The 27,384-nt window shown below is 35.3% G+C and overlaps 1 protein-coding gene across 1 annotated transcript in view; it reads left to right on the top strand.

Moving 5' to 3' along the window:
* Syx17 (syntaxin 17) overlaps positions 1-26,967 on the top strand; it is a 36,031-nt gene extending 9,064 nt beyond the window's left edge. The window contains exons 2-7 of the mRNA XM_089097566.1: positions 7,918-8,069; positions 10,414-10,615; positions 13,568-13,665; positions 15,814-15,957; positions 21,388-21,604; positions 26,795-26,967. Coding sequence (XP_088953692.1) covers positions 7,918-8,069; positions 10,414-10,615; positions 13,568-13,665; positions 15,814-15,957; positions 21,388-21,604; positions 26,795-26,967 — 986 coding nt within the window. The remainder of the gene's footprint in view (positions 1-7,917; positions 8,070-10,413; positions 10,616-13,567; positions 13,666-15,813; positions 15,958-21,387; positions 21,605-26,794) is intronic.
* Positions 26,968-27,384: the final 417 nt, after the last annotated feature.

Raw genomic sequence — 27,384 nt, 5'->3', positions numbered from 1 at the left:
ACATTATTTAAAAAAATGGTCAGAATTAAATAAAAAAAAAAGTTTTTCAGCTCATAGTGAGGAGCAACATTAAAAACAAACAGAAATTATTACGTATATGAGGGGAGTTTCCCCCTCCTGAACGCCTTGCTCTTTACGCTAAAGTTTAAATTTTGTTCCAATTCTTTAAAAACAACTCCTGAAAGACAAGGGTTGTTTAATTAGAACAATAAGTAAATTTTAAAAGTGCCCAAAAATTTTAACGTGAGGAGCGAGGTGTTGAGGTGGGGGAAAACCCCCTCATATACGTAATAATTTCTGTTCATTTTCAGTTTTAATGTTTTTCCTTATTTTGAGCTGAAAAACTTTATTTTTTAGTATCAAAAGAATTGGATTATTATGCTGGTTCCAAATATACTAGTTTCATAAACTTTAGTCTTGCATATCAGAAGCTACGAGCCTGAGAAAATTTGCCTGATTTTCGAAAAAAGAGGAAAACACCCCATAAAATTGAAAAAAAAAGTTATGAAAATTACACCATCGGATTCAGCACATCAGAGAACCCTGTTGTCAAGGTTTAAAGCTCCTATCTGCAAAAACGTGGAATTTTGTATTTTTTGCCAGAAGAAAGATCATGGATATGTGTTTATTTTGTTTTTGTATGTTTTCCCCAAGGGTGATTGTACCGACCCAGCTATCCTAGAATATTGGGAGAGGGCTCATTCGAACAGAAAACTAAAAGTTCTAGTGCCCTTTTTAAGTGACCAAAAAGATTGGAGGGCAACTAGGCCCCTCGCATGCCCCATTTTTCTCAAAATCGTCCAATGAAAATTTTGAGATATCCATTTTGTTCAACATAGTTGAAAGGCCCAATAACTATGTCTTTGAAGATTACATAACCCCCACAGCCCCAAGAGAAAGGTCTTTAAGTTATGATATTTGCCCATTGTTTACCTATAGTATTTGTATTGGGGAAACAAAAGTTTTTTCAACTGAAAGTAAGAATAAACATTTCAACTAAAAATGAATAGAAATTATTACGTATATAAGAGGGGATGCCCCCTCCTTAACACCTCGCTCTTTATGCTAGAATTTAAATTTTGTCCCAATATTTAATACGTAATAATTTCTGTTCATTTTGAGTTTTAATGTTGCTCCTCACTTTCAGTTGAAAAAACTTGTTTCGTTTTTTTATTTAATAAACAGCTAAAGACCTATCACTATTAGACCTAGACCATCAGTATACCAAACTCCAGATTTAACTTTGGCGTTAATCAAATGGCGCTTCAGAAGATGGAGGATTTGTTAGATAATTGCCAGACTAATTGTCTGCCGATTGTATCAAGTAACCGTATGACTGACCATATTTCAAACAGTAAGCAGTACAAAAAGGTGATTCTACACCATAATGGAAAAACTAAGCTTTCTACTGTAAAACAAAGAATTTTACTATTCAGTTTAAGCTATCTTTTTAGAATTATTTGTTGATTATTTATTTATTTTGAATTGAAAGTTCAATATTTTTATTTATCTGCCATCTAAGATTTGAAGCTATTCTGAGTTGATTCTAAACAAGTTTCATAACAATTCTTAAAGACAAAACAAAAATTAAAAATTCTTTTTCTTTAATTAGTTGTTACACTTCTATTTTTTCCTATTGTGCTCTGTATTCCAGGGGGGGGGCATTCCCCCCTGAAGGTGTCCATGATATCATTCCTAAATGAAGACCATTAAATTTTACCCTTCCCAATAGATAAATATGTAGCCCAAATTATGTAGCCTGGGCTATTAGGCATATTTCCTCAATTTTCCCATTTTACACATGTCTGTGTATTGTTAATAAAATCCTTTACAGAATTATGGGATCAAAATAAAATGGTACTCTTTTCTTATAGTTTTCAAGATATGTTCTATTAATTAAAAACAATAATAAAATGGTTTGCCCGGTGACAAGAGTTGCCAGCATAAAAAGTAAAATGTATTCTGTGAATTCCAAAACAATAACAAAACCATTAGTCTATTCTAAAGGATGACATCAACAGAAGTTGCCAGCATAAAAAGTAACAGTAATAGATTGGTCTAATTCTGACTGTAATAGATTGATCCTATTTCTGCCATGAGGTTGGCCTGGACATTGTTCACTGCCATTGTGAGCATTTTGGAGGCTTGGGGATAGTAGTTGAAATATACAAAGCAAAAATTGATAAAATATTCTACAATTGAGGACAGTTTATTATAGGAAAATACATTTTTGGGGGTTAGAGCAGGAAACCAAACTATTTTTTTATTTTTCCTGTGCTGGAGTGTTCAGCTGATACACTTCTCGATATAATAAACAATTGGAACTGTCCCAGCTCAACTATTATATCTGACTTCTAAAGGGCTTATATTACATTAAACAATGCCAAATCCATTCATCAAGCAGGGAATAATTCAATTAATGTTGTGAACTCAGCCTCTGTTGCTCACACCTAACACATTAAAGATTGTTGTGAAATGTACATTCAGGTATTCCAAAATATGACAGAACAAATGCCCACATGGCAGGGTATTTAGCTGAATTTTAATGGCAGAAAATTTATGCTGCACCATCACAGAGGTTGAATCGATTTTTGTTTGAAATATTCAAAGTTTATGCCCCTATTGTGTCATGTCATTCTGAAGAGGATCCAAAATGAGCTCGAAAAGCTCCTAAGGGACGAACAATACGGGTTCCACCCAAACCGTTCTTGCGTTGATCTTATATTTACTTTGCGAGTCCTCACTGAAGAAAATCGGGAATGGTGCTCAAAGCTTTACATGATTTTTATAGACTTTGAAAAGGCCTTTGACTCTGTAGATCGGGCAAGTTTGCGAAAGATCCATTTTTATTAAGGGATCCCAAGTAAAATAATCGCAATTACCATAGCTCTTTACGAGGACAGCGAGTGCTGCATCAAAACACCCGAAGGCCAAACCCGATACTTTCGAATTATATCTGGTGTCAAAACAAGGCTGTGTATTGTCGCCGTTACTTTTCGTGATAATCATCGACTTCATTCTCCGCAACTCCGCGACTGATAGTATCAAACTTCCTGCTGAAGTGACAGTTGGTGACCTAGACTTTGCAGATGACATTACAATGCTACAGTCATGCAAGCAACGTCTGCAAGAGCTTCTAAGCAGGCTCAGTGAAAAAGCAAGCCAACTTGGCCAAAGAATAAATTCGAGCAAAACCAAAACAATGGCGACTACTGATTCCCCACTTCATATCAGACGTGGAAATGAGGAAGCGAACAGTTCTTCGTATTCAGGCATCTTGGAAGCATAGTGGAGAATACGGGATCAACATCCAAAACGATAATGACCAGAATAGGTCAGGCAAACGCCACCTTCAATAGGCTCAAGCACATATGGAAGTCGAAAAATTACTCGAACCGGCTTAAGTTACGCCTGTTCAACAGCAACGTCATCCCGGTCCTCCTTTACGCAGCTGAAACCTGGAGTTTGAACCAACAACAGGAGAAGAGAATCCTTGCAATCAATCAAAGACAATCAAGACAATCAAATCCCAAAAGCCACTTTACATTGGCACCCAAACGGAATTCGAAGACAAGGAAGACCCCGGAACACTTTGTGACTAACATACCCGTCTGATCTGTGCAGTATCTATGCTTCTCTTCAACCCGATTGGGAAGACATATGCACAGCTGCCCAATTCAGAAAAGATTGGTGAAGTCTTGTGGATGCCCTGGATGCCTCTAGCAGCACAGGCAGATGTAAGGTCTAAGGGATGCTCCGATTGCTAATGAGCATAAGGTTGATATCTCAGCTCCAGGCACATGCCAAGAATCAAATTAAGGTAATTATTTACTTTGTGGTTTTTTTTTTACATTGACAACTTTTGCTGATGTTATTATTGTCAACAGGCAATCCATTTTCCTGCTTTTAACAAAGTCACAGAATGCATTTTAAGAACTGTGAGAAAATGGCACCATTTTATTTTGATTTCATTATTCTAGAACATGTCTTAGGTAATGACTGATATACTGAAAGGGTAACGACTATTATATTGAAAAGTAGCATAAAATGTGGAATGCAATGGTGCTATTTCCATTATTGTTACTCTTGCTAAGTACTGACAGGAATTAGGTGTCACTTTCGGGTCCATTTAAGTATGGTACAGTGTAAATGCTCATGTTTTAGCACTTATGTTTTTCTGGTACTTGCTCAGTTTTATTAAAGTTAAACTGAATCACTGCAGGATTCAGTATCAATCCATGCAACCTCAGCCTGATTTCGTATGCTGATAACCTGTTGATGTTAGGCTGTAATCTGTCAATGCATCTGATCTATGAGTACAAATGAAGAAATTATTGTTTAATTTTATTCTTTGGTGCTGAAGTGCTATTGTTTTCCATTTCTTTTCTTTGTATTATTCCACTCTTCTTTTTTTTTCATATGAGTGGGCAAAAATAAAATTATAAATATTGTTAGTAAGGGCTTTCAATTGGATTTGTAATGGAAATGGTTTTTATTTTTGTAAATAGCGTTAAAGAGGCACTGAGTATTGTATTCACCTTGTCTCTATACTTAATATCCTTTACTGCTCCTGAGATATTGCAGATACTTTCTTTTGAAAACCTGGATGCACATAGAATTGTTTGATTTAGCTCAACATTCACCAAAAGTTTCAACTTCAAAGCCTTAGCTTTTCCTGATGTATTGTGGATATACCCTTTTGACAACTTGGATGCAAGATGTGTCTTTTGATTTAGGCCAACATTGTACTCAGCATTCCCTGGAAGTTTCAACTTACTGCTCTTAACTTATCCGTAGGTTTTCGGAAATGCTCTTTAAACAATCTGGGTGCACACAGTTTTTTTTTATTTAGTTCATCATACCCCTCAACCTTCCCTGAAATATTCAACTTAATGCCTTTACTTGTTCCTAAGACATTGCAGATATACGCTTTTGGCAAAGTGAATGCACATTGTGTCTTTTCAATTTAGTTCAACATTTCCTGAAAAGTTTCAACATAATATCTCTTAGCTGTTCCTGAGGTCTTGCACATATGACTTAAAGTTCTCTGGCAATTTTAACTTAATACCCAAATCCATTCGATGATATAGCAGATATACTCTTTTGACATAATGGATGCACATAGTGTCTTTTGATTTAGTTAACATCCCTCTCTACATTACCTGAAAGTTTCAACGTAATTCCGTAATTCAACAGAATTTCAAAAGCTGCCAAGACTTTTAAGACTTTTAACTCGTGTTTTGACAGCTTTTCTTTGAGCAAAACGTATTTTCACATTTAAAAATGGTATTTTCCGACAAAATCTGCCATGAAATTTGAAAACTGCCAAGTATCATTGCTACTTTGCTACCCCATTTTACTGCAGTTTATAGTTGAATATGAGCTTCCAGACTCTATTCCGAATCTAACTTTAGTATTAAGGTTTTACCTGACATTATGTGTCCCTGTTGTTTCTTGCGAGAGGAGCTTTTTTAAACTCAAGCTTATTAAAAGTTATTTTAGATCTACTATGAGCCAAGCTCGACTATCGAGCTTGAACATGCTATTTATTGAAAACAGTGTAGCAAAAGAGGTAGATTTTGATGAGGGTATTTCTAATTTTGCAGAAAACAAAGTTAGAAAAAAGAGGTTATGAATGAAAATATGGGTTTTAAACACAGTATATTTTGTTAAATTCGTGCAGATAGTATATATATATATATATATATATATATATATATATATATATATATATATATATATATATATATATATATATATATATATATATATACACATCATTTAATCACCTGGGCGCTTGAAGTCAAAGTACAAAAAAAACTTGGATAGGCTAATAGTAAAATACGAAAGCTAGAGCTATTCTTGTATTTCCTCTTAAAACGTTTATAATAAAACCCCTGCCCATTTTAGCCTTATTTAATGTAAGCCACAAATCAAATTTATGTTGTTTGACAGTATCATAATAATGTTAATATGTATAAAAATGTTGTATTTTGCTTAAATGTATGTAAGTTATTTGCATTAAAATGTTTACATACCAATGTTATACTGCACGCAATTTACTTTTCCTTTCAGTCCTTAATTTAAACACTTGAAATAGCTTGTTTAATTGTACGTGTCCACCATAAACAAATATGACTTACAATGTTTAAAATGTTTGTTGGTGTGGGGGGGGGGATGACAAGTTGAAATTCTGCCCCAGGTGTCACAAGACCTTGCTACGCCACTGAATGCAACATAAAGAAAAAGACAAAAAAAGAAATAAAACTCCATTCCTAATAACCTCCAAAATAATGCAAGCAAAGTCAATAAATAAAAAAAACGTTCATTATATTATAGATAAGTTTTTTGACCTTTTGCTATATAAAACCTTAGATTGCTGATATAGTTCAAATGATCTTAACCTCGGGATTTTAATCATGGGTGATTAATGGTTATGTAAACTATAGTTTCTACCTGGGGCTTATGTAAACTCTTAAATAACTATAGTATTTCATTTTTGCTTGATCTCATTGCCAAAATGAAATTATACAAGTTACAATCTGGTGTACCAGAGACATCTTTTGTCATTTCTGTGTTTTGATTCAAGCTATTTAAAGCTATTTACAGTGATTGCATTATTTTGGAGGCTATCAAGATGTGAGTTTTTTGTGTGCATTTTTTTCTTTATATATTGTGTTTAATTTAACTTTAACCTTTTTTTTAGTTGATAAAAGACATGAAGTCAAAATATCCTAAAATTTCCTGTTGGTAAAGGCTCCTGGACATCGATTCAAAATATTCAGATTTTTATAATTTTAAGTTTTTTGTTGTTTTTTGTTATTTTCTTCAACTGTTTTATTTAAATTTTTAATAGTTTTTTCTCTTTTAAATTCTGTAAATGGAAAAGCAGTGTTATCTAAGAAATTATTTATTTGGTTCAACAAATCAATAAAAGTTCCTAAGATATTGAAGATATAAAACTTCTGAAACCAGGTTGTATATAGTTTCTATGTGTTTAGTTCAACATCCCCTGAAGGTTTCACTTTAATACCCTAAACTATTCCTAAGATTGTAAAGATACACTCTTTTGATAACCAGGATGCACATTGTGTTGTTCCGATTTTGTTCAACCTCTCGTTCAGCATTCTCTGAAAGTTGCAGCTTACTAACCTTAGTCGTTTGTGAAATATTGCAGATACACCCTTTGGACAGCCTGGATGCACATGGTGGCTTTTGATTTAGTTCAACATCCTCCTCAATATTCCCTGAGTGTTTAAACTGAATTAACTTAACGCATCTTAAATATTACACAAGTAGCCACTTTCCATTACAAATCATACATTTTAACTATACCCAATTTGCATTATTTATGGCCCTTGCCCAGGGTCCTGTGAGGATAATGTTATCCTTGGAGGTATATTATTGGACCCTTTTGACTATTTTAAACGAAATGGCTCTAAAAATTTTATTAAATGCCTTTGTATCCAGAGGAAGACAGCTTGAAAAAAGAGCAAGGGAGGGGGTTACATCAAATATTAGTTGTCTCCTGTCAGAATTGTTGAAGTCACACCCTTGTCTTGAAAATCGATGCTTATCAGTGATATTTCTTAAGTATCAGTATATTTGCCATTAAAGTATTGCTTGTATGTGTAGTTAACCATTTGTTTTGTGTACAGCTATACACAATCCTGAACAAAAAACCGGGTAATGGTTGCTTGCTAAAAAGGGAGGAAGTTAGAGGCTAGAAAAAAATCAATCTTTACTAGAATATTAGATATAAATCCACTTCTAGAAATTTCAGTCACCTAGATCTATAGTATCCCAAGTTAGAGCCTCTATCCTGTATTTTTACCTTATTTTAGTAATAATTATGCTAAACAGTGAAATTTTATTAGGTTGATAGCATGTCTATTAATTTAATTTTTTTTTTTTTAGCATATCATACAGTCAAAATTCCAATAATGAGTGGGCTGAAGAGTAGACGGCACAAACTAGGCCGATTTGAACTACCAGTTAAAAGGTTTTGTGAAGTTGCTGCACCATTATATATAACTCTTTTAAAAGAGGAAAAAGTAAAGATAATTGAGGTAATTTTTCTAATGCTCGGCTCCCATAAAATCTATTAAAAATTTGCATGCATATCATGACAAAACCTCCCTTCTGAGTTTTTCATTTAATTTAACGTTGTGCTAACCAATAAAGGAATTTCTTATTGTAAAAGCAGGATGCAAGACAGGTTGAAAAATTCAACTCTTACGTATGAAAGTTTTTAGAGCATCCATTAAAGTTTTATAAAAATGGCAGCATTTGTGCAGTTATACACAAATTAACTAATCTCTTAGACCATACTGCCTTATCATTTACAATTAAAAAGAAATAAAATGAAGAAAAACAGGTATTGTTTATGTCTGTTTGTCTGTATTTTCATTTCTGTTTGATTGCTCTGCACAAATTGCTCTGACAATTTTGCATCTGCTTAAAGCCAACTGCAAACATATGACAAGATTACTGCTTTTCAGTTGTGGCCACTTTTTGACCGACCATACTACTATTTTCAAACATCAACTTTTTTTTTAATTTGTTGTTACTTTTTCCTATTCTAAGAAAAATACATATTTAGCTGTTTTTATATTTAAAAAGACATCAGCAGCCTAGAAGTAAGTCAGTCTTTGTCAAATATTTGTTTTGGCTGGGTTGGGGGTTGTAGGACACACAATTCTTAATCAGATGAGTGTCCCCTTTTCTCTTTTCATAAATTCCTTTTTTTCTTTTTGTAAATGATTACATGATACATTAATTGTGGATATGATTCACTCTGGCTAAACGTGTCAAAAATTCAGATTCAGTAAGGATGACTTCCCCTTTCTCTGTACGTTAATTGAATTTGGTGATAAGATAAAACCTCACTTAATCGATCTCTCCTCCAATTGCGTAGTTACAATTTTTGTCTGATTGTGTGTTGTTTTTTTTCACTCACTCTTATTCTTTGTCAGATTATGAAGCTGTCTTTTCATTTGGCAGTTATGTGAGCTGCCAAAGTGATTAAGTGTAAGTTGCTTGTTTGTATTGCTGTGTATGATCTATTCAATTTTCTGGTTAAAGTAGTAGGTATTGCAAGACAATACTTTGGTGTAATTTGGGAAGATTGACTCCAAGTTTCAGTTCTGGTATTCATCAACAGGGAGGACACCAAGGAGTTGCCATGTCAATAGTTTAAGGGGTTTTGCCTTTCGATCTAATTAAAATAAAAAGAAAATTATTTGCATATTTCTAACTTTTCTTATTTATAAAGTAGAAAATTTTGTTTGTTAATAGTAACTTTTCCCCAAGAATAGAGTAATCCTATCAAAATCATATCATGGTTTGTAAAAACAGAAGTGTTGCTACAGAAGTTTTGCAGTAAAATGGGTAATTGGCCACATTTGTATCTTCAATCCTACAGGTTTAAAATCCTTGCATTATTTTGGTTCAAATGAGAATCAAAATACTGACCTCTACTACAAATTTAGCGTTGTGGGTGTTGAAGGGGCAATCGGTCTACTTTGGTCCTTAAGTTATGAAGATTGGAAGTCCGTGCATGATCCTGCATCTAAAAAGACGCAAAATGCCTATCTTTCTGCTAAAATGCTAGTTTCGGAAGGGGAGGGGGGGGTGAGGTGTTGGCAGAAACAATGGGTACACTTTATGCCTCCAACCATGCAGTACAATCATAACGAGATCCAATTATAAGGACGCAAACAAGAAGAGCAAGGGATAACTTTGTGCTGAAGTGTTCGGCAGTAAAGTTGCCATGTAAATGAATTAGGCCATAATGTGGTATACAAGGAACTTGAAAGTATTTTTAATTGATTGTATGAAATTGGTACTGAGGAACTTGCTCGGGAAGTGACTGAAAAATTAAGTACCATGACCCGCTTGCCTTTTGCTAGACAGGTACCTATAGCTAAGTGGACCTTGCTGTAGAAATTTTAGACTGCTGACATCTGTTGTCCAGATCCTATCAGTTTTATAAGTCTCATAATTTAGAAGTCTCAAAACTTTGTAGCATCTAGAGTCTAAAAACTGTTGGTTGAAAAAATCTTTTAGAAAGTCTCCTTGGCCTTAACTGTACGAGGTATGTCCTTCAAATTTCAAACAGGTCTGTTAACTTCTGTATGGGTGGTCACTGCTGCTTGGAAGTTTTACATTCCTCTGAGAATTTGTCCCAAATGTCCTGCTCGCTCAGGTGCTTTCCTGTAATTTGGAAAGGAGGACTTTTTCCAACTAGTATTTTTTTTTGGTTTTTATTTTTTGGAAAGGGTAATCACGGAAATGTATTGAATTTTTAGGCCGAAATATCTCAGCTTTCATTTATTTTAGAATTTTGTGTATTAATTATTTTTCAAACGTTGCTTTAGGGCCTCCAAAAATTATCTAGTTTGAATATTATAGGTATTCAAGAAAGGCCATTCTAAAGAGTGTCTGAAAGCCGCTACAAAAGCCCAAATTGCATGTGATAACGTATGCTCAGATATAAGAGAGATTCAAGGTTTGAGGACTCAAATGAATGATCCCAAAGATGCCGAAGAATTTGAAAGTAGAATTAACCCTGTGAAAGAAAGTATAGAAGTCGAGATGGTAGAGTTAGCAAAGTGTAAGTGGTAAAAATATAGATTTACTGATAAATAGGTTCCAGAGGCGTGAGTTCACTTTTTGATCAATTTATGGCACTATAGTGTCAAAGTAATGGGTTGATTCTACATTTTTGTGATCATTAAGACCTTTCTGAAATCACCATCAATAAGTAAATGAAACCCACAACGAACAGAAATTACAATACATAACCGAGTCAAACTCAAAACCAGCAGAAATCAACATGAGTAGGGCTGACAACCCCCAATGCCTTCTGAAGACCAGAACATAATTTGCAGTTTACTGAAAATAAAATACATTTTTGACATTTTACATTAACATTTTTTTTAACATTTTTGACTCTAATAAATAAAGAATTATTAAAAATTTAAGGAATAAGTAGCAGTATATGTATATTAATCTGACAATCCCGGTTTCTTAATTTTTTTTTCACTAAAATGAGGATTATGTTCTGGTCTTAAGAAGGCATTGGGGTTGTCAGCCCCACTTATGTTAATATCTGCTTGTTTTGAGTTTGACTCGGTTATTTGTTGTAATTTCTGTTCGTTTTGGGTTTCATTTAGTTATTGATGGTGATTTGTGGTGGTTTTACGCTCCGAAGATTATTTGACTTTATTCTGATCATCGTTGGTTTAATGGAGCTCTTTACTTTTCTTTGAAAAACTTGCTTTGTGGAAAAGTTTTAAATCAATTTCTGTTCGTTTTTATTGACATAGTCTTTTTCATGGGAAAAACATTTATATCTTTTTTTTTTTTCTATAAGAACCCATAGATTGGCTTGATATTTGCAGGTCGGAGAAAATTCTTTCAACAATTTTTATTTCTGACACAAATAGTGTTGTTTATTTTAATTTTATACTTACTCAAGTGACCTTGAAAATAAAACTTAATACCGTTCCCAAAAAATTATATCTGTGCTCTTTGACATCCTGGATACACCTATACTCTTTCGATTTATTTAAATTATAAGAGCAGAAGTAGTTAAAGTAGTAGCCCCGAAAGTTTCAACTTAATACCCTTAGTGTTTCTCGACCTATTGCTGAGGTTTCTTATTGGCAACCATACACACACTGTCTTTTGATTTAGTATTAAAGCAACATTTTGTTTTAAAACATAATGGGCCAATTGTGTATTTGTGGGGGACTTCTCATATCCAACCCAATGAGCCCCCTCTGAAGTTTATACGACCGGCCTTTCCATAAAAACCTTTTTGCCCCCGGGGCAAAATTTACAACCCCCTGAAGGTTAATTTACACAGCCCTGAGGGCTGTGAGGGGGGATCGTCATCTTCAAAGACATAATTGCTGGATCTTTCCACTATGTTGAACAAAATGTCCATCTCAAAATTTTGATTGGATGTGTTTGGGAAATGATGGGCGTAGGGGGAGGGGGGGGGGCTGGTTAATATCCAATCACTTTCGAATATAAAAAAAAGGCACCAGAACTTACGATTTCCAATCGAGTGAGCCCCTTTCGAAGCTTTTACGACCACTCCTTGTATACGATGTGCCCTGGTCAGGTATGCAAAATGTTCCAAAGCTGCCAGTAGCAAAATCCTAAAAACTGTCAAGACTTTAGCAGCCCAACCTGTGTTTTGAGCTTTTCTTTGAGCAAGAAGTACTTTTTTTTTATGTAAAAATGGTCTTTTCAGACAAAATCTGCCAACAAATTTGAAAACTGCCAAGTAGCATGAAACTTTGCCTACAGCACTTTTTGGACCCCTGGCCCTGGTCTAAAAAAAAGAATATAATAATACATTGTGTCCACATCGCTCTTTTGCATAGGCGGTATACATAAGCACAAAGGTGCTATCGCGCTGCCTATGATAAAATCACTTTTTTTATGTTATCTCTTTTTTCTTATGGCCGATTGGAGGTCGAAATCAAACAAATCTCGTCTCAAAATGTTGGCTAAATGCCTTTTTAGAAACTAGTTTCTTTAAGTCTATTAAAATATGCTGAAGCGAATATAAAAAAACGCCACAAGATGCTGGCCATCTTTTTCTTTTATTGATATTGGGCTTATTTATTTTAAATGCCATAAATTTTTGACCGTGTCTGAAGCTTTAGTAGCATTGATCTATAAAACTTTGGACTAATAGCCTAAACAGTTTAATAGCTGAAGAGCCCTATTCTGACACGGTTCCTGCTCTTCAGTCCAATTCTTAGCTACATTGAGCATCTGAGGGGTGTGATAACCCCTGTTTAATAATAATGTATAATTGTTGATCGTTGGAAGCTCAATCCCCTCTAATATTTCTTTCTAATTTTAGATTTGTTTTAGTTTGTATTTTTCCTTTTCTGGCCGATATTTTAGGAAAAGAAAATTACAATTCTTTGATCACGTTTCCTTTTTTCCCATTTTAATACTTTTATACTTAAAGGTATTTCTAAAAAATATTAACCTTGATATAAAAAGGAATTGGAGGTAGGAATAGACAAGAGAAAGCTTTGGACTCATTAAAAAGGAAGAAATAAAAAATGAGCGATGTGTGTAGAGAGAGTGATATTTCAAAATAGATCTCTCTTCCTCTGTCTATCTATCTCTCTCTCTATCTCTCCCTCTCTATTTCTCTCTCTCTTCCTCTGTCTCTTTTCCTCTGTGTCTCTCTCTTGCTCTAAGTACATACTTATTGTTTCTTTTGCTATAATTTGATTCTTTTTGTTTGGCTCGACAGATTCGTATAAATGTAATTGAAAAGTGTAAGCCACCCCATTCCACCCACTTGATCCCTCCACCCCGCCCACTTGATCCGCTACCGAGCTAGATCACTATTATATTAAAATGCAAAGAATAGGAGATTTGTTACGAGGAATTGCAAGAAACGAAAAAAAAAATATTTCTTTAGCATATACTATCTCTCCTTTGCTCTGACTTCTTAACTTCCTCCCCTGTGTTTATATCTTTAACCTGCCCTTTCTCAGTTTTTTTTATCAATACAAGTCTTTTTTAGTGATTCGAGACGTATTAATTGTTGACTCCCAGTTCTACTCAGAATCTCGTCCTGGAGCTAAAGATAATGTCGAAATATCTAATGGTACATTGCATTTGGTAAGTATTACGGTTTTAATCCGGTTCTGACATACTAAAAAAGAATCCTCTCGAAATATAAGTTGACCGCATTCTAGGTCATTATCACCTTACAAATCAATTTATATGAGTGCCCCCTTTCCTCGCCATCATCACTAGGTATATGAATTCCATTATTAAGTCAGTGACTAGGCAAACTGTGTGTACAACTTTTGAGGCTTTGTTTTAGAAAGGAAAAAAAAGAACTTGCTTGTCCTTAGTTGCCTTGAAATGTTAAATTCTGCTCTAAAAATTTGCAATTGTAAACCATGTTTAGGAAATAGGGAAACTCATCTAAACCCACCTGCAAGTGGTGCTGTACCATTTCTAGATTCAGTTCGAGATAGCAGTGGCGTAGAAAGGGTTTGGTTTCATAAATTGATCCGGGATTAAGAGTCCTCAAACCAAGGGGGTCAATTTGCAAACATTTAGATGGGGTTTGTGAGGGACTTACTTTCCAAAATTAGGAGGGGGAATTTCTTTATTTTTTTAAATAAAAATACTGAAAAAGAAGAAGATAATTTCCAAAATCTAGGAGGTGGGAGTTCAAAATTAATCATTTAAAGACATGAGTTAAAAAATAATATTATTAATTACAAATGAAATAAAATAGCGTATCCATTCAATGGATACGGCCAACCTTTGTGATTTCCATGAGCAAAGAAGGTACATAACGCAGCCGAGAATTTTGTGTTGATAATCCTCAAAATGGATATTTAGGTTTGTATTACCTTTGATAAAAGACAAGAACCATGGATTTTTAAAAGGAAAAGAATGAGGTTAGCAACTAAAAAAAAACACGAAAAAACACAGTATTTCAGGAAAAAATAGAAAATCAATATTCTGCAAATGGGCGATCGTTTACCTGAAAATCTAAATTAAAATGGAAATTCGTTTTAAGCATGCCTTTGATAAATTATGTCTTAAAGACTTGTCATGGAAAATATCTTTTTCCTTTGTGTCAGGAATTTCATTTATCTTAGTATCTCTACTTTCTTCTTTTGTTCAGTGAGTATCCTGCACGCAAATAGCAAAACTGCATCACATGAGTTTTCTAACTGTACCAAAGCAAGTTAAAAAAGGTACATCAAATATTCGAACAAAGATAAATAAAAATAAGATTCACAGTGATTTTGTACGAGATTGGCTGTCTTATATGATGCGCTGACATGAATTGGTTTTCTTTACAGTAAAGGGGGTTCAGTTTGTAAATTGGAGGAAAAAATAGTGATTTCTTTCATGAAATATGTTGTGATTTTGAGGGACCCCAGATGTGTTTTTTGTGGCTTGGAGATTTCTTCTTCAAGATGACGGAACCAATAATACAAAATAAGTGCATTTTATGCCACAATTATTCCTTTTCCTTGCAGGCAAACAGCTCTACTTACGTGACGCAGCCCACCTATTTGATAACCATATAATATCATTATTTGTAGAGCGTGTTGGCAGAGGAAGCAAAAATATGTACAGAAAACTGTTAAGCTACTTATCAAATTGATGCTTCGTCGTGGAAGCTCGATCTCAATCGGTAAAACAGTCATAAAGTAGTCAGACATCGTTTAAAGTCCCGCGATGAAGCAATATCCAGTTATAGATTTGAAATAGCTGTTGGTGCAAAATAAGAGGAAAGTGTGGCTTCTTCTAATTGATTTACATCTACTAATAAACAAGTTAATAAAAAAGAAAAAGTTGCGGTTTCTTCTATTCGTCTTGTGCAGGAATTACCAAATTGTGCAGGAATAACCAAAATGTGTTCTCGGCAATTTTTCTATAAGCTTCTTAAAGATGGAATTCTCGTGACTCTTACCACACCTAAAAAGCTGATTGCTTTCTTTATTGTCAAAATGACCCCTTCACTAACTATATAGATGTATATTCTTCTTTTTTTTAAATGGATTTTTTTTTTATGCAGAAATCAGTGTGTTCCCCTGAAAGAATATAAAGAAATCGGTTCCTGACGCAGGATTTGATCTTCCATATTTAATCTGTGTATTACATGAAAATATCATTTTCTTAAGTTAATATATTTAAGCCTTGTTTTTAGACAAAACTTTATTCTCATCAGTGTTCTGTCCTTTTGGTTTTTTTTTCTTTTTTGTTTTTCATTTATTTCATCTTTTTCATTTTTAGCCAGTATTTGAAGACCAGACATTAATCCATGAGTTAGAAGCGGGTATAGAAAGGCGGATGGATCAGCTAGAAATGCACCAACAACTTGAAAGAGATGTCCAAGATCTTGAACATATTATGAGAGAAATTTCTAGACTTGTTCACGTAAGTTCACGGTCTTATTAATGCTAACTTTATTCAAAATTAATTTGTTGTTTATGAGGGCATTCATGTACGGACGGGCCTTATACTTTGACCTCCCCTTAAATTTCATTTTTCTTTTTAAGATCTTTAAATGTTAATCTCTAATTTTTGTGCAATTAGATCGTATTTATCTGTTTGGAGCTTCAAGGGAGTACTGGAGTACTCCTAATCCGTGATAGCTTCAACGGGGAATCTGATTGAGAGAGTACCCCTGTCAAATGATAGCGCAAGTTTCTTAAGCCTGGCTGAAGGAAGACAGAAACATCGCTTAGAGCAAAAGGCAGATGCTGGCTTAATCCTGACTATCGATACGAGCACGGGCTGCGAAAACAGGATCTATCAATCAGTTTGACTTTAAGAGCTTCTGTTTTAACGAATCCATCCCCTGCTTTGTAGAAAAAAAATCTATAGGTATGTTCATCTGTACGTATGTTGTATGTTCAGATTTTCAGCCGATACTACATCGGCCTTGCGGTAAAATTCATTAAATATATTGGCTACTATCATAGATATATGAGTAGCGACAGACAAATAATGTTAGACGTTCAAGCAAGAACTTCGGCTACGGGCAAACTTCTGATCATTGACAATTAAATTGTCTGATCATTGACAATTAAAATTCATTAAATATATTGGCTACTATCATAGATATATGATTAGCGACAGACAAATAATGTTAGACGTTCAAGCAAGAACTTCGGCTACGGGCAAACTTCTGATCATTGACAATTAAACGTCTGATCATTAAATTGTCTGATCATTGACAATTAAAATTCATTAAATATATTGGCTACTATCATAGATATATGATTAGCGACAGACAAATAATGTTAGACGTTCAAGCAAGAACTTCGGCTACGGGCAAACTTCTGATCATTGACAATTAAACGCGGTAAAGTAGTTTTCTGAAAGTTTCTGTTGGTGAGTCTGTTGAAGGGTCTACTGGTACCTGGAAGTATGCAAGATCCATTTCCTGATGTTAGTAAGGAGCATTTTAGTGAAGGGATCCACCGTGACTATGTCTTATTTTATCAGTTGTTTTAGAACCTTTTTAATCAAATGTGACTGATTTTGTTTTGACGAATTGGCTTTAGTGAAATGTTTTCCTCCTTTGCCTTTTTTGAAAATCTCCTCTAACTTGTTCCACTCAAAAAATTATGCTTCATATTATAGTGACAAAATTCTCCACAAATATTTATTAAAGAAAACAATAAATATACACATTTCTTCTACAATAAAGGAGAAGATAATGAGAAAATCTATGAAGAAAGTGAATATCACGGTAGTATAATCTATTTGAATATTTTGGCTAGATATTCAACAGCCGTCATCAGCGAAATACAAAATAAATAAAAACAAAACAAACTTGCTCAAAAAATCACTTCGACAAAAATATTTTGTTTTAACTAAAATCGTAAAGAATTTCTTTAAAAAGAGTTCAGCCAAAAATGACAAAACAAAAGAGTTATTCATTCAAGCTGCCTGGATTGATTAAAAATTCGAACAATTCCATATTGCAATTTTGCTTTTTGTCCTGCTAATCTTCTATTTGTTTTGGGAGCGGCTTTATTTTGATTGGCTCCTAATTTTATTTTATTGTGTATTGAATTGTTTTCCATAATTTAATTTGTGTACATAGGGTAGAGTGTGCACTCGCCATGTCTCTATTAGATGAATAATGTCGCGTTATTCGACGAAACAATTCTAATTAGCAATGACCTAGCAATCAAACAAATTATACGCGAGGCAATTTAAATGAAACTTCAGTTTCACACGAAATTTAAATGAGAATACATCCCTAAATAGAGACTTGGGTTAAGATTATGAGTTTTTATGTATAATTTTTGAAGTTTTTTCTTATAGAATTTTGCTGCTTCAGACGAAAACAAACTTTCAAAACCGATAACGCAATGACTCCTTATTGGAATAAATATTTTATTCTAACTTTTAATTTTTCTTCTATTTCCATTTATTTCTATTCTTTTCTATTTTTATAGTAATAAGTTGCATGAAAAATTAGCCTTAAAAGTTGTATCCTAAACAATTTGTTCTTCGGCACTCGTATTGATTATATTTTTTCGTTTCGCGCTGAAAAAGAGAGGCGTTTGCCCCCTCGAAATATTCGCTTTGTTTTGTTTTTTCAGTATTTTCATTTGGCCTTTAGAAACCCCATTTTTGCTCGTTTTTCTTTCCACTGGTAGAGACATTGCCTGTAGCTGTAGATAAAGAAATTCAATTTATTCTTCGTCTAAATAACGGCGGGATGAGATGATGGAATGGGGCTTAAGTCATTCTGTAGATGTACTTGATTATGAATGTATATTAATCCACCGTTTTATTAAAATAACCTTTCCGGGTTCTATTTTGCTTTAAATCTTTGTTTAAATAAACTCGTGCTTCTTGATGAGAATCGATTGAATCAAATTTTTCTTCCAAACTTTGCTGTCTAATTAAGGCTCCTTTGGTCTAGTCTACTTGATCTGAAAGCTTCATACCGATGAGAGGGGGGGAATGATTTTGGTTCGTATTGAGTTGTCACGAATCGATACAACCTAGTTTTTCATCAACATAAAACCGATTAATGGAATCGATATTGGCTACTTGGTTTGTTTTGCCAAGATTATAGGCTCCGTAAGTTGCAAGATGATTTGAAAAAAAAAAAAAAATTCTGGGTGTCATGAGTCCATACAACAAATTGTATTAAGTTGTTTTTGTCTTCGTTGAGCCCCTATTTTCCCAGTCTGCATGTATAAGTTCCAAGCCTGTCAGAGATGAAACAAATTGCAGGCCTATTTTAAGCTACGAAGAATAGATGCAGCCAAAATTAATCTCAGATTTGAATCTTTATAAATTGTCCTTGCTTTCTTTAACTAAAATTCTGTCTAAAGTACTTACTATACTTTTTTTTTGCTAGCTAACATTTATATTCAGGTTACTGCAGCTTGAACTAATACTATTTTTGTACCTATGAAGAGTGTTATAGCTTTTATTGAAGCGAATCTAATATTAACCATATTTCAAGAACAAGTCACATTTGACCGTACTCGCAATATATTATATTTGGTGGTAAACTATTGGAGAGACACAGACAAATATCGTGTCTTTTTTCTGATGCCGCAAATTGAGGCAACCTAACTTTTTCAAATCTTTTCCGTCTTCATCAAAGTTCTCAACGAAAATGCTTGGGCCCCTTAGCCCAACAAAAACCTTTGCAAATTGTGAGTCAATGGGAAGGATTTTTTTTACTCTTTATGGAACTTATATTTGAAGGATCCGTCCCCTAATAAAAAAATGGATTATTGACCCTTTTGTTCCGGAAACCACGGCTCAAAAACTAAAGATTATAAGTTTTAGGCCGATTATAGGTTGACCCTTTGTTGAGGCTCGTTTTTGGAGGAAGTTGACATTTTTTTCTATGTGTTTGTGGTCCACTTACCTTAAGGACTCAAGGGTTTAAGCTCCGAGTCGTTTGAGGAAAACAGTATTGCTGACCTTTTTGGGCTCTGTATTATGGTGGGGCGTGCCCCCAGACAATTACCATAGGCTCCTCTTGACCCAATGGTTTGCGGCTATAAGCTTCAAACTGATCAGTGTCGAAAAGTGTTTACCCTTATCCGCGCCCCAACACCCTTCCCCTCTCTTCAACAAAATACGCGGTCCTCGTTGCCCAGGGAACGACCCTGAAAGTTACCAGCTAATTGGACATCCATGATTAGATATGCCACACTTTTTCTACTATAGAACCTATCTTTAAACAACTGGTAATTTATACAACTTACGACCCTTGCTCTTGGGGCTGTAGGAGTAATTTCATCCCCCGAGGTGTATTTATTGAAACTTTACAATTATTCTTAGAAAAATTGTGTTGTCAAAATTTTGATTGGATTTCTTTGGGGGCTATGGGGGGCCAGAAGAGGGCTGGTTACCCTTCGGTAGCTTTTGAAGCCGAAAACTTTGAAAATTGCTTTTGACTAGAACTTATAATTTTCCAATCGATTTATCTCTGCTCTAAGTTTTCGACCATCTCATTCTTACAAAGCGGTTGGGAAACACAACAAACAACTAACAAATAATCGATTGAAGGCGTGTGGTTCCTTACTAAGACAACTATTTGGATCAGACTAGTAGCATTCAAACTCTGAGCGGCGTTCTGAACGTACTGATCTGTGCCCGATTACTTATCATTGTATAAAAGAGTATCTTAATGCTTTTGGCAATTGGATGTTTCAACTCAGCTGAACAAAATCAAACTTGCGTCTCTACTTAAATCAGAAAGGGCTAGATCTTCATTAAGGTACCAAATCCCCAGTGTTCAAAATAAATTTAATCTTGCTGAAGCAATTCCAAAGAATTATTCATTAATAAGAAAATATATTTTGAATATTATTCTTTATCGGGATGTGGAGACTTCTGAATGATAGATTCACTCACACTGGGATGGCCTCTACTCTTTTTTCTCTGCTCCTTCTTCTTCTTTTTTACCTATTGTTGCTTGTTTTCTCTACTTGTTCTTATTGTTGTTTGAATACGTATTACTTTGAAGTGCTAATTTTATCTTATGTTCTATGTTATGTTGTACTCTGACTCGTAGAGTTCTGCTCTCCGTTGACTACAGTGAGTTTTGTCATAAATATGATTCATGGCTGCAGCAGTAGCTGCAACTTAATAAAGGACGAATTATGGCCCATAGTAACAAAACATTAAAAAAAAATACGTTTAAATGAAACTGGCAAGTGAAAAAAATAATGCCATTTGTAGCTAATTCATGAATGGTGGCTATTATTTCGATTAGTCTTACCAGTAAAATATCATTTTGAAAACAAATTTATGGGAATCTCGAATAATAGTCTAAAAGCCCTAGAAAATGGCGTCAGATTGAAATAAAAAATACACCATTAAAATCATCTTTGCCGAAAACACTATACTGAAAACTTGCAACAACAAAGAAAATCACTTTTTTTGCATGGGCAGCACTAATGTGTCCTCTTTCTTCTTTTTTTCTCCACTACTAGTAGGGCACTGGAAGATCATAGAGACCAGTTCAAGGGCTCATTTTAAAGGAAAGTGCTACATCTACTTGCTTTTGTAAGTATCAAAACATATTTTTAAATATTAATATAGATTTAATTTATCCTATAGTGCATCATTTGAATTACCCTCTGGCCTATAGTAATAACATGGAAATGTAGACTCTTTTGAAAGTAACAAAGAAATAGCACACATGAAAGTTGAATCATAGCTGAGGAATGCTGGGCTTATGGTAAAAATTAATGCTACTTCAGATTCCGACTTTGTGACATATTGAGACGCGTTTTTCTTTCTTTTTTTTCAGTAAACTGAGGGAACAAATTGAGCATGTGCTATCTTCTAATGTAGCATTTTGATTTTTAGGATCAACGAAGGAATGTAGATTCTGTTGAAAATAATATGTCCATAGCGGAAATGAATGTTGACTCAGGACTGAGAAATGTTGAATCTGCGGCCAAGATGCAAGTTGCGGCATTTCCAATAGCTGGCGCTGTTATTGGTTCCTGTGTTGGAGGTCCTGTGGGACTTCTTGTTGGTGCTAAAATGGGTGGATTGGTAGCGGTAGGCGGTGCTGTTGTTGGTGAGTAATTAATGCACTTTTTCCTGTCTTGGTATTTTTTTTCAATTCAGACAATTACTTACTTACTTACAACTTAGTTCCTTCTGAGCCATTGGTGGCGCATAGGGCGTCGACGAAGCCTCTCCACTCTTCCCGAAGCAATGCTGCAGCGGTGACATCTTCCCATGCAGGTTTTAGCGAGGTCTCAGCCGTCCTCAGATCTCGATCAAAAGTTCGCCTTCTTCTTCTTCTAATTCACTGCAGGTTGGCTATTCAGTTGTTACTATTTAGCCCTTTTCTTTTTGCTTCACTCTGTGGGCTACAGAGCGACTGTCTTGATTGTATCTTATTTATTAGATATTCTCATATATCTTTCAGTAGATCATTTGACTCAAGTAGTTCGAATATAATATGATAAATATCGATTTCTGTGCTCTGTGTGCAGGTATAGTTGGCTAAGCTCTTGACTGATAGTGAGATTTTGTGGTGTTTGAAGTATTTTAACAGTTTACAGAGCAAGGTATGTTGTGCAGACGTCAGCATATTACATTCAAATAGGCGATGGTCAATTGTTCCATTATTCATATTACAATGCCTGCAAAGAGGGGACAGGGGAATTGAACCACTTGAATTAGAAAGCTTATATGAGAATGCAAGGAAATTTAGTCCATTTGTTCCAGAACGAATTCTATGATAGATTTTAGAAAGATACTTATTGGGAAAGGGGGAGAGGATAGGATTAATCTTATTAAAATTAATATCTGATAGCCTCCATCGGAAAATATCTCTAATTAGGATTGGTGTCCCACTTGGCTGGTCAATATTTATAGCATTTTTAGCTATTTCATCAACCTGATGATTACCACTTATGCCAGAGTGGCTAGGAATATACTGAAAATAAGTTTTTATGCCACTTGAAGCAAGATAATCAATAATACTGAGACAGTGATAAGTGTCAATGTCCAACTTATATTTTGGAGCTGAGGCCAGCAACTCAAGGCTTGATAAAGAGTCGGAATAGATGATAATATTATTCGAATTTGCAATCAAAGGTTGGTTTTGCTTAAAGTGTTCTAATGCCATGATTATGGCATTTAACTCGCAGACATTATAGATAAATTATTAAATAATCTCTCGCCCATTGCAATTTTCAGGTGAGGAATGAAAACACCAATTGCAACCTTCTCATTCGTTTTTGACCCATCAATAAATATTTGGAAGTGATTTTTATAGGTAATTGTATTAAGTTCTGCAAATTTTTTCTGGACAAAAGCAATGGGGGTTAAATCTTTATTCCATTTTGAAAATTCAGTATTTATTATGGGAAATGACCAATTCCATGGAGGGGATTGGGGGAAAGTAGGTGCAATAGACTTTGCAGGTACAGGGAACTTCTTTTGAATATTGGCATACTCATCTGCAATACCTCTATACATGGCTGGATTTCTTAACCAATTATGTAATGTGTGTGAGCTATTTGATTCAATTTTTGTAAGATGTTTTATCAAGAGAAATCTAGGTCTCTCCCTTATTGTTGTTAATCCACTCTCCATAAGCAGAAACTTGGTGCTTGTGGGTTTCCTAAGACCAAATATGAGACGTATTATATCATTTTGTGTTGTTTCAATTTTTTGCATCTGGGTCTTTGCACATACACCATAGACGATGAGCCCATAGTCAATATTTTTTACAGCCCGAACTACATTTACTACACAATCAGTACTGCATCAACAACCTTTTCCTTGATCCTCCACTCAGCGATAATTTTCATAGGGTGGTTTTAATAGCGTCAGCTGTATGCCTCTCTTCAATTTCCGTAGTAGCAAGCACGTTGCTACAGAGGGAGCTTTTCTCAATAATGGAACGGGCAGGGACAGCCATAAAACTCTTAGTCGCCTGGGAGGTCCATATATCTGTGGTAAGGGAAACGTGTCGTACTTTTTTTAGAGCCCTTTCCAGTTTCAATTTCAGGGCATAACTTACAACCCTTGCCCTGAAGGCTGTGGGGGGGGGGGTTGTCATCCTCAAAGACATAATTTTCGGATCTTTCAACTACGCCGAACGAAATGGCTATCTCAAAATTTTGATTGAATGTGTTTGGGGAAATGGTGGGCGTGAGAAGGGGGTTAGTTGCCCTCCAGTCACTTTCCACTATTAAAAAGGGCACTAACCCTTTCAATTTCCAATCTAATGAGCCCTTTTCGAAGTTCCTACGATAACTCCTTCGATACGAGGTGCCCTGGTCTAAAACAAAAAATAAATAATACATTGTGCCCACATTGCTCTTTACTTAGGCAGCGCTATTGCACTGCCTATGATACCTTATTTGCCCTCAGTGCATAATTTATAACCCTTGCCCTGAGGGCTGTGGGGGGCTCGTCATCCTTAAATTTTGATTAGATGTGTTTGGGGAAATACTGGGCATGGGAGGAGGGGTTAGTTGCCCTCCAATCACTTTCGAATATTAAAAAGGGCATTAACCCTTTCAATTTGTAATCGAATGAGATATTTTCGAATTTTCTACGACAACAAATGGCTATCTCAAAATTTCTATCACCTACATTTCTGGAAAATACGAGGTGTGGGGGGGGGGATATCCACCCTCCAATCACTCTTAAACAGGACACTAAAACATCTGATTACCAATCCAATGGACCCCCTCCGAAGTTTATACGATCACCCCTTCTATATATACCTTATTTGCCCCCAGAGCATAACTTACAACTCTTGCTCTGAAGGGTCTGGGGGGGGGGGTTGTCATCCTCAAAAACATAATTTCCGGAGCTTTCAATTATGTTTAACAAAATGGCTATTTCAAAACTTTGATTGGATGTGTTTGGGGAAATGGTGGGCGTGGGAGCTTCTAATAAAACCTGGAATAAACCACAGAAAATTCCTTGAGGTCATGCTTTTGCTCTCGAAATATGACGTCCCTCTTAAGGAACATCTGGAAAAAGCAATAAAGGATAGCATAAAAAGCAAATTGAACATGGATACGAGTGGAAAATCCAGAGACACAGCTAAGGGCTATGGCTCACTTCACTTTTCTTTCTAAGACAATGGTTTAGAAAGTGATAAGGAGCATTTTGAAATACATTTGGAGAGCTATAGTGAAATAAATCAATGAAAAAAGGTACAGCATCCACACGGACACAACTCAGGATGCTGGGGTTGTGGACCAGGCTTCTATCGTGTAAAAATATGGGAAAGACGAAGAAATTCACGAACGGCTCTTTGCTGTTGTACTTGTACAAGATTCCTGCGGCAAGGACATGAATGAATTTCTACAAGCCAAAATCGAAGAACATGGACCTAAGTACGAATTAAGTAAAAAAAAAACAACAACTTTTTTCAACTGAAAGTAAGGAGCAGCATTAAAACTTAAAACAAACAGAGATTATTACCTATTTGGGGTGTTGCTGCTCCTCAACACCTCTCTCTTTACGCTAAAGTTTTTTAGCGCTGTTAAAAAAAAGCTTCTTATTGTTCAAGTTAAACGAACAGAGTGTTTCAGGAGTCGTTTTTAAAAAAATTGGACATAATTAAAAATTAAGCGTAAAGAGCGAGATGTTGAGGAGGAGCAACCCCCCTCGTATACGTAATAATTTCTGTTCGTTTTAATTTTTAATGTTGCTCCTTAATTTCAGTTGAAAGAAACTTGTTTTTTGTTTAATTTTTGATCGTGTTTTAAATAATGCCAGGAAATCTGACTAAATCTCCACGGAAAAATCCCCCCTTCTCACGGATTTATTCTCTAGATAATTCAATCTTGGGGAAAATTTACTTCGGACAATTAACCTTAACATCTCCCCTCGTAAAATTGAGTCGGCAAAGAGAAAGCAAGACATAAGAAGAATTTCGTATCTGAATTCTGGCAAATTCCAACAGTGTAATATTTCCCTGAAAAATTCACCCCCTGGAAACTTCCTTCCCCATGGAAAATTATCCCTGTAAAAAAATCCCACCAATAGAAAATTCCCCCATCCCTTCCCGATAAATGTATGCATACTTCCCAATAGCAAATACTATAAGTAAACAATGGATAAATTTTGTAACTTATCCCAGGGTTTTTTTTTTGGGGGGGGGGGGACAAGATATCTCCAACGGCACGGTTATTCGGCCTTTCAACTATGCTGAACAAACTAGATATATTAAAATTTTGATCAGACGATTTTGAGAAAAAGGGGCGTGGGAGGGGGCTTAGTTGCCTCCGATTTTTTGGTCACTTAAAAAGGGCACTAGAACTTTCAATTTCAGTTAAAATAAGCCCTTTCCCGATATTATAGGATAAATGGATCGATAAAATCCCCCCTGAAAAAAAACACGCATCTGTGATCTTTCTTCTGGCAAAAAAAAAAAAATCCACATTTTTTCATATAGGAGCTTGGAACCTCTAGAGTAGGGTTCTTTGAAACGCTGAATCGGATGGTGTAATTTCCATTAGGATTCTATGACTTTTAAGGGGTATTTCTCCCTTTTTTTTGAATATCAGGCAAATTTTCTGAGGCTCGTAACGTGATTAGTAAGCCTAAACTTAGTGAAACTTATATATTTCAAATCAGCATAAAAAAAAATTCTTTTGATATATCTATTGGTATAAAAATTCCGCTTTTTAGAGTTTGGATTATTATTGACCCGGGTCACTCTTAACTGGTTTTCCTTACTCCTTAGTGTTCGTTACCTCGAAATGTTTTAAAGATAGCTGGGGAATTGCTTGATGGTGTTTCTAACATGAGGGGCTAATTTAACGGGCTGCATTCTCACATTAAAAGCCGCGTTCCAGATTCTGTTTATATTTTCGAGTATAACTCACTGTGTAGGCACCCTCTGTAAATATTTTCTTTTCCATTGATTCATATTGTAAAAGTGTTATTTTGTCTTGTAGTGATTTAATGAGAAATTAAATGTATGTTCCTTTGCTAAGTCACGCAAACGAATAGGCCTGTGGTGACATCAACTAGAGAACAGAAAAGAAGGACAGTCGAAGTTGAAAAGGTTACTGAAAATCGGTAAAACTCGTTGGTGGGCAAAAGAGAAGTCGCTTGTTTGGATGTTTTCCGGTGACGATTGCCTGTACTTAGATGCAGTAAACGTTTCGTCCTCAGTGGAAAACAGCAGTTATTTCGACTCAAAAACTTCATCTGAAGCTCAGTAAGCTCACAGAGGGCAAAACAATCCTAACCGCTCACTTGTTTCTTGCTGTATTTGTAGTCATTGGCCTCATTTTAAGGCACCTCCAGACAAAAGGATTGGACTTTTTGACGGCCTGGAACATGGCTGATAAAGCAAGAAAGGATCTAGAGAGCCTTCAAAGAGAACGCCTCCAAGCTGGTGTCAAATATCCAGGGCCTTCTAGAGATCACTTCGTTGGACTTCGAAATTAGCTCAGAGCTACCAGCCAAAAAAGTACATGCAGGGAGAAACTGGCAAAAGATTCTCTACCTGAAGTTCCGGGACGGCAATTTCGAGTCAAAATGGTTCAGGTTAGTAATTGACTGAATAACAGCCAGCCTGAAAGAAAGATTTTCAGACAACAAACAGCTTATTTCCGACATATATTTCTTGCAGCCCACCACGTTCAATCATGTTTGTCGAGGTGAAATACAAGAGTCGGCCCTTCGAAACGTTGCAGATTGAAAAGGGTTCTATTGACGAGCTGAAGTCAGAGCCGACAAGCATTGCCTAATTTTGCGAAGAAATTACTAGCACGGGCCGTAAAAATAGGCGGGATAGGCCTGGTGCAGAATACGAGCAGAGACTGGAACTTAAGAGCTGAATGTGGAGGGGCTGACGTGTGAGAT

The sequence above is a fragment of the Artemia sp. Qi Xiang Cuo genome, chromosome 12 (genome assembly GCF_049724085.1).
Source record: "Artemia sp. Qi Xiang Cuo chromosome 12, ASM4972408v1, whole genome shotgun sequence".
Taxonomy (NCBI): Eukaryota; Metazoa; Arthropoda; class Branchiopoda; order Anostraca; family Artemiidae; genus Artemia; species Artemia sp. Qi Xiang Cuo.
Note: the sequence above shows the minus strand (reverse complement) of the source record. Positions and strands in the feature narration are given on the sequence as shown.